Source organism: Mesoplodon mirus, assembly GCF_964341445.2.
Source record: "Mesoplodon mirus genome assembly, chromosome: 3".
NCBI classification, from domain to species: Eukaryota; Metazoa; Chordata; class Mammalia; order Artiodactyla; family Ziphiidae; genus Mesoplodon; species Mesoplodon mirus.
In genome coordinates this window covers 119,911,691-119,925,092 of record NC_138978.1, presented here as the reverse complement: position 1 = coordinate 119,925,092, position 13,402 = coordinate 119,911,691, and the positions used below count along the sequence as shown (strand labels likewise).

The 13,402-nt window shown below is 41.7% G+C and overlaps 1 protein-coding gene across 4 annotated transcripts in view; it reads left to right on the top strand.

The window, feature by feature from the left end:
• The window catches only part of GON4L (gon-4 like), an 89,157-nt gene that overhangs the window by 60,002 nt on the left and 15,753 nt on the right, over positions 1–13,402 (top strand). For all 4 annotated transcript variants that reach the window (XM_082615398.1, XM_082615397.1, XM_082615395.1 and 1 more), the window contains 6 exons: positions 320–518; positions 1,051–1,137; positions 2,269–2,440; positions 3,917–4,061; positions 5,158–5,308; positions 11,706–11,822. In XM_082615398.1, coding sequence (XP_082471524.1) covers positions 320–518; positions 1,051–1,137; positions 2,269–2,440; positions 3,917–4,061; positions 5,158–5,308; positions 11,706–11,822 — 871 coding nt within the window. The remainder of the gene's footprint in view (positions 1–319; positions 519–1,050; positions 1,138–2,268; positions 2,441–3,916; positions 4,062–5,157; positions 5,309–11,705; positions 11,823–13,402) is intronic.

Here is a 13,402-nt window from a genome sequence, read left to right as displayed (position 1 = left end):
TCCTTGGCTGCTTTGTTATCCAGACACTTCCCTACTCTTAGATTTTTGTTTAATTTCCCCTTCATTACGATATTACTTAGAAGACTGATGTAGAAGAATGGTTGGGGGGCGATTCAGAACCATCTTATTTGAATCTATGCTAACAACTTTGGGAGAAGATTTGGGTAGGATAGGAGTTTGCCTATTGGCTAAAGTGAGATTTGGGGATTAGCAGTAGATGGAAGTTGTTCAGACTTGCTTAGCCCACCATTAGAAGGAACTGGATGTGTTGTGGACCCAGGGAAATGTTCAAATCCAATCATCTCCCTGTTGAGGATAGGTTTGAGGAACCACTGGCCAACTTGCTAAATGAGCAGCATCGCACAGTGAAGGAGCTACTTGAACAGCTGAAGATGAGGAAATCTTCAGCCAAACAGCAGCAGGAGGTAGAGAGGGTTAAGCCCCAGAGTGAGAAAGTTCATCAGACTCTGATTCTAGACCCAGCACAGAGGAGGAGACTCCAGCAGCAGATGCAGCAGGTAAGACTCTTCTTGGTAATGTTAATATTGGATCATCCCATGGCCTGGCTCAAAGCCAAACATTAAATTAGCAGCTTTGGAAAAGTTGGAAATAGGTGTCTTGATAACCACTGAAACCACAGGACCACAGGATCTTCACATCAGTTAGGACCTTGAAAGGTCATCATGTTCGTGTCCTTATGGCTCAGGTAAGAATGCATGTAAGGACCCTGATAGTATTCAGAATGATAGATTTCAAAGAATCTTTAGTAATCCCTTCTGAATTTAACAGCCTTATTGCCAGAGTAGTTTTTTCTTCTTTCTAATCTTAGTCCCTCTGGCTTGAGGTTAAACTTCCTCTGGTTCTGTCATTTTGCTCAAGTGGAACCATATTTGAGAAAAAAATTCATACCAAGATACTGTGTTGTTCTCATAGTCTCTCTAGAAAGCCAAACGTATATGCTAAAGTCACCAACATCTTGGTAAAGTCTTCTGGGTTCCTGAAATGACAACATCATAACATGTCACTATATTATTTTCTTTCCCTCCCCAGCATGTGCAGCTCTTGACGCAAATTCACCTTCTCGCCACCTCCAACCCCAGTCTCAGTTCGGAGGCCAGTACCACCAGAATATTTCTTGTAAGGTTTCAAATATCCCTAACTCTAAAGAATTGTGTATGCAGTTAGTTTGGAAGTCATTTCTCACAAATATTGACTCATCATAAGCTACATTTATTCTTCTCTCCTGCATGTTTTGGTAGCTGTTCGTATGGCTTCATGTGCTTGCTGATAAAACATAAGTTACTGGTTCCCATGAAAGGACAGAGAGAGTATTCAGTTTCTTAAGACTATTCCTCTTACCTTTTTATTGGGTTCTCTTACCTTTAGATCCACTCATCTTGGGCTTTTGGTACTTCTCTTCTTTTTATTGAATTCATTATTTATTAGGCTCAGTATCTGTTTTATGTATAAAATTAATTTTCCTCATGGCGTTATGAAATATTTTGGAGGAAGGACTTTTAATTTCAAATTTTGGGGATTTCCCTGGAGGTCCAGTGGTTAGGACTCAGCACTTTCACTTCAGGGGCCCAGATTCAATTTCTGGTCGGGGAAGTAAGATCCTGCAAGCCGTAGGGCGTGGCCAAAAAGAAAAAAATTCAAATTTTAACACATTTTTGACCGGAGACGTATTACAGCCACAGGAGTTAGTTTCTGCAAAAATCCCCCTGTCAGTAATGTGTTAAAATCCTATAAAAATTGCTCCTGAACTTTGGGGTAGGTAATGAGGATATTCTTTGCCTCTTGGGTAAGTCTCTTTGGAGTTTGAGTTGGCTAGTAGTCTGAGCTTCCTTCGATAGTCAGCAGAGTGTTATTTCCCTCTTATTGTGTTCAGAGGATCATGAGAAATACTTTGTTCTTCAGAGAAACCAATGAAGACGTTTAAAATTTTTATTTTATTTTATTAAGTAATGGCTCTCACTCTTGAGAATTTTAATTCTAGCTGGGGAGCTAGACCATACACCCAAGAGGCTGAGGAACACTCAGACTGAGAATAAAACAAGAGCAAATTAGTGTATCACAAATCCCCAAATATCTGAGGACTCAGCAAAAGAACAGTCTTAATGGCAAAATGTTAATTATGGAAGACTTTATGATGATTTTTACCTGTTTTTATACTATTGTAGGAAGGACAGTTTTTCACTCAGAGGCTAAGGGCTACTGGTATTAATTGTCTGGAACTTAGATCTCCTTTGTGTCCTGTTTTCCCAGAAAGAGCTGGGAACCTTTGCTCAAAGCTCCATCGCCCTTCATCATCAGTTCAACCCCAAGTTTCAGACCTTGTTCCAACCCTGTAACCTGATGGGAGCTGTGCAGCTCATTGAAGACTTCAACACACATGTCAGCGTTGACTGGAGTCCTCGTAAAACTGTCAAGAAGACTGGTAGGGGACAGATGTGTCCGCTTTAAGTTTTTACTTGCAATAAGAGGTGGGAGTCTTATCCCATAGATAATTTCCTAGGGATAATTTCCTAGGGGTGGAGGAGACAGGGTGTTTGTAATTTTTTCCTTCTCTCTTTTATCCTCCCTTTGTGCTCATTATCTAAGTTCTAGAATTAGGTGATAATACTTGAGCTTAAGTAAGGGATGGAGGCAGTGGACAGGGCAGGGTTGTGGCGGGTAGAGATGTGGGACTCCTGCTAATAATTGGACTTAAGTAGATATGAGGGTAAGTATTAGGAGTCAGGTCAAGACAAACTGGTATCTGATAAAGATGGAAGTCAAGTGGTAAAGTCGGGTTGTGCTTAGGTTTCTACTCACTTCTTCATTAAGATCATTTTATTTCCCATAATGAATATAGTGATATCTCCATTTTGAGTGAAACATTGATATGGGAGTTAGGAACAAATTAGAGATGTTGTACATTTACCATGTTCAATATTTTAAAGAAATTTGAAGGTTTGGTTTCTACCTTGCATTGGTTTAGTATATTTTGAGAAGATATTTGCTGTTCCCTTAAACTAAATATTTGCTTCTGATTTGTTCCTAGTTTAGCAAATTAGTTGTGTTTTGCTCTGGATTTGGGTTTGTCTTTGGACTTGATTTTAAATCTCTGACTCTTACAGTTAAATTGAATATAGTTGAATTTAAGTGCATTATGTCATAGACACTGATCTCAAACTACTTTATTAGTTATATGTTGGTAATGAAAACTTAATTTAACACCAGACTACAGTTACGACTTATACATATAGTGTCCTGTGTTTTTCTTCTGGGGATATAAAAATAACATTTATGGAAGGAGAAATATGACTGTATAGTGGCGCTTATCTCTGGAAAGGCAGAAGTGCCTGGAATTGAGAGGCTTAGACAGCAAGACAGAAATGAATGAGACTGAATTGTCTCATTCTCTTTATGGTTTTTTTGTTCCCAACCTCAGGAGGAATCTGGGAGAACTTAATGAAAGTTAAGTAAGAATCAAATAAAATAAAATTTGGAATACCAGATTTGTGAGGGAGATTAAAGAAGTTGGAATCTTATCCTGGAAGAAAGAAAGCATTGTTGAAGGTCACTTATCTTTCAAGGATTTAAAGGGGGAAGGAGGTAAAAATTTTTTGAGCATACACTATCTGCCAGGTATTACTAGGTACTTTATAAGTGCTTATGTTACTTAGTGTGTTAAGTATTCCACACAGGAAAGAAAAAGAGAATCAACTTTTAATAACATTGAATGGGACTCCTTTTAGGTGTATGTTAGGCTGAGAAAGATTGTGGAAACTTTTGGGAGGGGGGCATGTGGGTGGAAGGGCATCACGTTAGGTAGGGGTGGCTCTATCTAAATGCAAAAATGCATTCAGAAGCTTTTGTGAAGCCCTCTTTTGTTCTAGAATTTCATTTATCACGAATTCTTTTCTTACAGCCTATGAATTTCCCTGTTTGCCAAAGCAAGTGGCTTGGATCCTAGCCACAAGCAAGGTTTTCATGTATCCAGAGCTACTTCCAGTGTGTTCTCTGAAGGCAAAGAATCCTCAGGATAAGATTTTCTTCACCAAGGCAGAGGACAAGTAAGGGTTTACTGTGAGGTGAACAAGAGCACAAAATATCCCAAGGAGAAGACCTGTATAATAAAGAACTGACACAAAAGACAAAAAGAAAAGCAGTGTAGATGGGCGCAGTTCTGTAGTATGTGCTTGTCCAGCAGTGCCAAATACTGCTTTTTTTAGGGAATGACATACACATTTTGGAAACATTTTAAGTTGTTTTTTGTCTTTTATTTACTGTAAAAACTTATCTTGTAATACTGTTAGAGGAAAATTTTCAAAGGAAAACAATTTTTTTATCCATTATCCTAACCACCCCAAGACAATGATTTTTCTTTTTGCATTTCTTATATAATTATTGGCAATATAAGTGTAATTTTGTTTTGCCTTTTTTAACTTAACGTCTTCTTGAAATTGTTTTTTCTATCAGATTCCATGCTGTAACATTGTCTTATTTTTGTTTCTGTATATTGTCTTTTAAGGCAATATTAATGGCCCTGTGATAGTCCTTTTATTTGCCAGTCCGCCCACCCCCCGCTCTTGTTTAGCTGTTCTGAGTGAGGCTTCACCAAGGATCTTTGTACATAGAGCTTTTGAAAATCTTTCCAGTTTATCTCTTTGGGTAAATTCTCAAGAGTGAGATTATTCGATAAAGCTTATGAACACTTTTATGGCTCTTGATTTGTATTTCCCCACTGCCATCAGCAAATATGTACATAGGTAACTGTAACTGAATATGTTATGTTGGGAGGTAGTGTCGGTGCTATTTAATATGTCTAACATGGTGCCCAATATTCATTTTATATTAGTTTTGTTAGAGCCATTCTTGCTTCAAATTTCATTTGTATTATTAGTATAAAGTGTGTCATGATCTGACATTTATTAGTGATTTATGCCTGGTTTTTCCTCTTCTCACTTAATTGGGAACTCCTCATTGAGTCTTATTCACATAGTACTTCTTAGCACTCAGTAAATATCTGAAATTTTCTATTGAATTGCCATTAACTTGTACAAGAATTAGATGTAGAAAAAGTGGGTTATAGAATGTGGAGTTCATCTGGGAGGCTTTTCAGCAGGATGGACTGTCAGGTGAGATTGAGTGTCACTGCCCCTTTCTCAGTTTGTTAGCTTTAGGACTGAAGCACTTTGAAGGGACCGAGTTTCCTAAGCCTCTAATCAGCAAGTACCTTCTCACTTGCAAGACTGCCCACCAGCTGACAGTGAGAATCAAGAACCTCAACATGAACAGAGCTCCTGACAACATCATTAAAGTAAGTGCTCCCTGCACGCTCCACCGGAGACCTCGCCTGAGTGCAGCCATTCCTTTTCTTTTGCTTAGTCTCAATGAATAGCCTTTTATTTAAGGTTAGTTCCTCCCACCTGCACACTAGGTTAATCGCCCTCTTTCCTTTCCAGGAACAGTGATCCATTATTTTCCTCTAGGGTGTCATCTTCTTCCTCTGTTATACATATTTCTCCTAAATATAAAATTGTTCAAATTTTAAAATACTTCTTGAATCTGTTTTCCTCTAGCTATTCATTTTCTCATTTTTTTTCCACTCTAACCTTCTTCAAAGGGTAGGCCACAGTCCACTTATATCCTTCTCCTTAACTCTTTATATTTAGATATTTATATCAAAGTTATAAAGTATACTTTAAAGAATCAAATAGTTCTATGAGACTTGTCATGAAAGACAATAATTTTTCTCCCTATTTCCTGCTAAGCAAGGTTTTTGTGGGTGATGGTACATTTACCTCCATATCTAGGTGGCATGCTTATATTTGCTACCACTTGATTTTTTAAAAATATTTATTTATTTGCCTGCATTGGGTCTTAGTTGTGGCACGTGGGATCTTCATTTGTGGCATGTGGGATCTTTCACTGCAGCACGTGGGCTTCTCTCTGGTTGTGGCTTGCGGGCTTCAGAGTGCATGGGCTCAGTAGTTGTGGCACATGGGCTCAGTAGTTGCAGCGTGCAGGCTCTCTAGTTGTGGCTCACAGGCTCTAGAGCGTGCGGCCTTAGTTGCCCTGTGACATGTGGGATCTTAGTTCCCTGACCAGGGATCACACCCACATCCCCTGTGTTGGAAGGCAGATTCTTAACCGCTGGACCACCAGGGAAGTCCCCACTTGATTTTTTGGATTTAGGCCTCCTCTGTTAAACTGAAACCATGGAAGACGAAGACTTAGTTCTCTCCACACTCCTGTAGTCTCACCACTCACTATAATTATATCACAGTTTTGCTTAGATTGTTTTTATTTTTTTTATACATGTATTTCTTTTTGGCTGTGTTGGATCTTCGTTGTGGTGCGCGGGCTTTCTCTAGTTGCAGTGAGCGGGGGCTACTCTTCATTGCGGTGCGCGGCTTCTCATCACGGAGGCTTCTCTTGTTGCAGGGCATAGGCTCTAGAGCACAGGCTCAGTAGTTGTGGCGCACGGGCTTAGTTGCTCTGTGGCATCTGGGATCTTCCCAGACCAGGGCTTGAACCCATGTCCCCTGCATTGGCACGCAGATTCTTAACCACTGCGCCACCAGGGAAGCCCACTTAGATTGTTTTTAGAGTTTACATTATAAGCACGATTAAAAGCTCCTCACAGCTGAGCTATGTAGTGTATCATAATTACTTTGCTTTTTCTGCTGGACATTTTGTTTCTCCTGGTGTTAATAATTGCATTTTTAGAGGATGAGTGGGACTTGGTTTTATTATGTAGGTATTACCAGTTCAACACTAAAGTCTACTTCAGTTTTTTTTTTTTTTTTTTTTTTTTTTTTTTTGCGGTATGCGGGCCTCTCACTGTTGCGGCCTCCCCCGCCGCGGAGCACAGGCTCCGGACGCGCAGGCCCAGCGGCCATGGCTCACGGGCCCAGCCGCTCCGCGGCCTATGGGATCCTCCCAGACTGGGGCACGAACCCGTATCCCCTGCATCGGCAGGCGGACTCTCAACCACTGCGCCACCAGGGAGGCCCTACTTCAGTTTTATAAATCTCTTTTCAGTGTGTTCAGATATTTTAGGTGTCCTGCTATCATTTTCAATCTGCCTGAAGAAATCCTTACCAGAGTGCTCTGATGCTGTTCCACTCTACCCATGTTGCTCTCTTGGCTTGCTGCACTAACATCTTCTCTGGCTTTTTTTTCACCATCATCCTGGGGATTCATTTCACCTCTTACTTACGTTGGATCCTTTTATTTCTGAACCCCACATCATTTTTGCCTTGTTTTAGTGTAGCACATCCTAGTAGCATTCTGAGGAAGAGTGCTCGAGAAACAAATTTTTAGGTTTAAACTGCTTGTATTCATTGTCTGTCATGACATGACATGACCAATGTAATTTCCTAGTTTTGCTATTGTACTATATACCTGGTATGTATATGTAACTTGTTACTATGTAACAGGTGTATATGAGACCTGTCTATGAATCTATAATTATTCAAAATCAAAAGTTTGAAATATGTCTCTATTCTCCCACTTCAGTGGGTCTAACATTCTAGGTTGAAAATCACTTTTATCAGAACATTTTAAGGGCTCCATTTTCTTCTAGTTTCTAGTGCTGGCTCTTTAGAAATTTGATGCCCTTTTGACTCTTGAACCTTTATGTTACACCTGTTTTTCCTCTCCCTCTGGCAGTATGTAGGATTTTTCCTTTTTCTCTAGTGTTTTGAAATTTCATGATAATATGCCTCAGTATGTGTCTAGTTTCATTAATTATGCAAGGTACTTGATAAACTTTACTTTGGAAACTCATAGGTTTCAGTATTGGGAAATGTACTTGAGTTACATATTGATGGTTTCCTTCCCTTCTTTTGGTCTGTTCTCTCCTATGGTGCTCAGTGGTCAGATGTTAGACCTCTCAGGCTCATCTTCTCATCTTGCTTTTCTTCTTTTTTCCCATCGCTCTGTCTTTTTGTTGTACTTTTGGAGATACTACTTCAGCTTTTTCTTCTAACCGTTCTGCTGACTTGAGTTCTTTATTTTTTCTATCATATTTAAGATGTCTAATAGCTATTTTTATTGTTGTTCATTGAATATTCTTTAATAGCAAATGACAGAGGGAATGTGGGAAAGCAGGAGAGGAAAGAGGCTGGAGTTTTCTCTTCTATACTTGATCAGCATAGTACGCCTGCCCTCATATGCCTGACAGCCTCAGTTCAGAGAGGATCTTTTCCACAACCCTGACTTCTTTCTGCCAGGGTAGGGGGAGAAGCTGTCACTGGGCTACATCAAACAAGAGAGGGGATTCGGGGTCTAACTGCCTCTTCAGCAGATTTAAAACCTGTCCTCCTCATCTCGACCTGTTTTTAATTCCTCCACTTCTGGAGGTATCTGGTGTCTTATCCTTTTGCCAGTCTTTGACATAAATTTAGTTGACCCATAACTTTTCTCCACATGGGATTTGGTTTTCTTCATTCTTCTATGTGACTTGCCACTCCTCCATCTGCTTTTTAGCTTTGAAAAAAACATTTTTTTAAATAAATTTATTTATTTTTGGCTGCACTGAGTCTTCATTGCTGCACGCGGGCTTTCTCTAGTTGCAGTGAGCAGGACCTACTCTTTGTTGTGGTGCACAGCCTTCTCATTGCGGTGGCTTCTTTTGTTGCAGAGCATGGGCTCTAGGTGCGTGAGCTTCAGTAGTTGTGGCACGCAGGCTCAGTAGTTGTGGCTGGCAGACTCTAGAGCGCAGGCTCAGTAGTTGTGGCGCACGGGCTTAGTTGCTCTGCAGCATGTGGGATCTTCCTGGACCAGGGCTCGAACCCGTGTCCCCTGCATTTCTGGTCGGATTTCTTTCTTTCTTTTCTTTTTAAAATTTATTTATTTTATTTACTTATTTTTGGCTCAGTTGGGTCTTTGTTGCGGTGTGCAGGCTTTTCATTGCGGTGGCTTCTCTTGTTGCGGAGCACGGGCTCTAGGCGTGTGGGCTCAGTAGTTGTGGCTTGCAGGCTTTAGAGCACAGGCTCAATAGTTGTGCACAGGCTTAGTTACTCTGCGGCATGTGGGATCTTCCTGGACCAGGGCTCGAACCCCTGTCCTCTGCACTGGCAGGTGGATTCTTAATCACTGCGCCACCAGGGAAGCCCGGTAGTCGGATTTCTAACCACTGCGCCACCAGGGAAGTCCCGAGAATTTTGTTGCTTTTACTTTTTCTCTCATTCTGTCTCTCCTTTTAGGCTTTTACCTTTAAAAATTTCCTTTCTGTTGTTTTCATGGGGATTCAAGAGGGAACAAACCCAAATAGATGTGTTTAATCTGCCTGTCTTAACAGTAAGTTACCCCTTAACTCTTCTTGTTTTTTAATAAATTTATTTATTTATTTATTTTTGGCTGCATTGGGTGTTCGTTGTGGCGAGCGGGGGCTACTCTTCCTTGCGGTGCGCATGCTTCTCATTGTGGTGGCTTGTCTTTGTTGTGGAGCAGGGCTCTAGGCACGTGGGCTCAGTAGTTGTGGCTCATGGGCTCTGGAGTGCAGGCTTAGTAGTTGTGGCACACGGGCTTAGTTGCTCCGCGGTATGTGAGATCTTCCTGGGCCAGGGATCAAACCCATGTCCCCCTGCATTGGCAGGCGGATTCTTAACCACTGCACCACCAGGGAAGTACCCCCTTAACTTTTTTTTTTTTAATAAATTTATTTATTTTATTTATTTATTTTTGGCTGTGCTGGGTCTTTGTTGCTGTGCGCGGGCTTTCTCTAGTTGTGGTGAGCAGGGTCTACTCTTTGTTGCAGCGTGCGGGCTTCTCACTGCGGTGGCTTCTCTCGCTGTGGAGCATGGGCTGTAGGCACGAGGGCTTCAGTAGTTACAGCACGTGGGCTCAGTAGTTGTGGCTTGAGGGCTCCAGAGCACAGGCTCAGTAGTTGTGGCACACGGGCTTAGTTGATCCGTGGCATGTGGGATCTTCCTGGACCAGGGCTCAAACCCGTGTCCCCTGCATTGGCAGGCGGATTCTCAACCACTGCGCCACCAAGGAAGCCCCCCCCCTCTTTAACTCTTTAACCTATGAGAGTGTGGATATTATCTCCACAAACATCTCGAATTATTTCCTGATTGGCTATCCAGTGGATACTTTTCTGCTCTTATCCTATTTAACTTTGCAGTTACATTGATACTTTGATAATGTTGTTCACACATTCCTTCTTCAGACTCCTATACTCTTATCTCCTGTGAGACCAGGACTTTTACCTCAGGCTGCTCTTTCGTGAACTCTTCTTCCCCTGCTCTACCCTTAAATGTCAGTGTTCCACAGTAAATTTGCAGTGTGTGGTCTCATCCAGATTGCTGATTTTTGGTGGTGTCTGTCTCTTCATGATTTTCAAATCTGTGTCTTTGGTCCGGGTTTCTCTCCTGAGCTCCGGCTCAATGAAGTCACCTGTTTAAAGGAATTCTTAGCTAAGTTGCCTCACTGATGCCTCAGACTGAACTGTGTCTCCCTCTGCACCCTCCAGTTGTTGCCACTGGCACCACCACCACCAGCTGACTCCCCTCCATCCAACTTACCTCTGCTTGGATATGTTCTTTGTGTATAACATTACTGTGTAGCCCTTTTCTCAGTCCATAAACCTAGGAGTTACACTCAACTCCTTCTGCTTGATCACTCCTGTCTGTCTGTCTGTCACCAAGTCTTCAGTTTTCTTACTCCATTTCCTACTCTGTTGCCCACTGCCTTGGCTCAGGCACCTGAATGAAGTTACACCTGCATTAATGCAGTAGTTTTATAACTGGTGTCTCTAATTCTGGCTCCATTTATTCCATTCTTCAGATTACTGCCATAGCCACCTCTGTCTAATCCTTCAGCGTAGAGTTGAGACTGCTTGACATGGCACAGAAGGCCTCTCCTGCCTACCTCTGACTTGTCTTCTGAAGTCTCTTTGCATTCCTTTAGTTGTAGCCAGACCGATCTCTTTGTGGTTCCTTAAACACATTCATGATTTTGAAAATGAATTATATTCTGCCCTCCCCTGCTTCATTTAGCAAACTCTGTTTCTTTAAGATTTTTCTGTAGTTGCACCTGCTCCAGAAAGATCTTTCCATTTTCAAGTTTGAGTTGTGTGTCATTTTTTGTGCACATCTTTGTACTTTCTTACACAGAATGTCATTATTGGTTTCTACTTGACTGTCTCTCCCACTGGTCTGTAAGCTCCTTGAGAGCAGGGGTTGCTTCCTTATTTGTATGCTCAGCTTGTAGCACAGTGTCTGGCGCTTATTGTCAGTGTAAGTTCAATTCCCCTCTTCATTCACTCTTAAAACTGAACTGTCTCAGTCTTGCTGTTCTTCTTTCCTTCCCTTCTAATGTCCTTTGCACCATTATTTGCTTAAAAGGAAGCTTCCATGGGCCAGGATAAGGATTAATAAGGCACTCTCACTGCGGCTGCTGAGCAGGAGCAAATTTTAGATAAGATGACTGACCATGTGCTTCCTTTTCTGTGACCTGAACTTTTCCTTTCCTGGTGACCAGAATGGAGCACGTCAGAAGATATTGAGTAATGATAAAATATTTATTAATTAGAGATTAGCTTAATTTGAAATGCAGAAGCAGTCAGCATATGGTGTTCATGGATACGTGTATATGGTTATGTGTGTGTCTGTCTCAAACTGCTGCCCACCGCACTCCCTACCCTGACAAAGGGCAGTGTTTCTGGAAGGAATGTGACTCATGCTTAATTTCTTCATGCTCAGTTTTATAGGAAGACCAGACAGCTGCCCATCTTAATGAAGTGCTGTGAAGAGATCCAGCCACATCAGTGGAAGCCACCTGTAGAGAGGGAAGAACACCGGCTTCCATTCTGGTTAAAGGTACAGCCCTCCTCCTCAAAGTGTGTCTGAAGTAGAAGGTCAGTAGAAACCCGGCAGAAATGTCAAAGGCTACTTTACACCTCTGATGCTTTAGTTGTAGAACTAGGACGTAAGAAATCTTCTTCAGTTACCCTTCCTCTCCCACTTCTCCACCTGATTCTATAACCTTTTAAAAATAGTGGTTAAAATGCTAGTTTCTTAAAGGAAATTCAGAGGAGAGTTTCTAGAGTATATAATTGGAGTGTGGTCTTTTTAGAAATATCTGATATCATGCAGAAAAATCCTTCTTAAAAAGATGTCTAGAGACTGTCCTGGAAAGGTACCTAACATCTAGAAAGCCCAATTATTATTTTTTTTAATATGTTTATTGGAGTGTAATTGCTTTACAATGGTGTGTTAGTTTCTGCTGTACAACAAAGTGAATCAGCTGTATGTGTACATATATCCACATATCCCCTCCCACTTGAGCCTCCCTCCCACCCTCCCTATCCCACCCCTCTAGGTCGTCACAAAGCACCGAGCTGATCTCCCTGTGCTATGCGGCGGCTTCCCACTAGCTGTCTATTTTACATTTGGTCGTGTGTATATGTCCATGCTACTCTCTCACTTAGTCCCAGCTTCCCCTTCCTGCCCTGTGTCCTCAAGTCTTTTCTCTACGTCTGCATCTTTATTTCTGCCCTGCTACTAGGTTCATCATTACTGTTTTTTAGATTCCATATATGTGCATTAGCATACGGTATTTGTTTTTCTCTTTCTGACTTACTTCACTCTGTATGACAGACTCTAGGTCCATCCACCTCACTACAAATAACTCAGTTTCGTTCCTTTTTATGGCTGAGTAATAATCCAGTGTATATATGTGCCACATCTTCTTTATCCATTCATCTGTCGATGGACACCTAGGTTGCTTCCATGTCCTGGCTATTGTAAATAGTGCTGCAATGAACATTGTGGTACATGACTCTTTTTGAATTACGGTTTTCTCAGGGTATATGCCCAGGAGTGGGATTGCTGGGTCATATCATAGTTCTCTTTTTAGTTTTTTAAGGAACCTCCATACCGTTCTCCATAGTGGCTGTATCAGTTTACATTCCCACCAGCAGGGCAGGAGGGTTCCCTTTTCTCTACACCCTTTCCAGCATTTATTGTTTGTAGATTTTTTTTTTTTTTTTGCGGTATGTGGGCCTCTCACTGGTGTGGTCTCTCCCGTTGCGGAGCACAGGCTCCAGACGTGCAGGCTCAGTGGCCATGGCTCACTGGCCCAGCCGCTCCGCAGCATGTGGGATCTTCCTGGACTGGGGCGTGAACCCGTGTCCCCTGCATCGGCAGGTGGACTCTCAACCACTGCACCACCAGGGAAGCCCTGTTTGTAGATTTTTTGATGCTGGCCGTTCTGACCGGTGTGAGGTGATACCTCATTGTAGTTTTGATCTGCATTTCTCTAATGATTAGTGATGTTGAGCATCCTTTCATGTGTTTGTTGGCCATCTGTATGTCTTCTTTGGAGAAATGTCTGTTTAGGTCTTCTGCCCATTTTTGGATTGGGTTTTTTGTTTTTTTGATATTGAGCTGCATTAGCT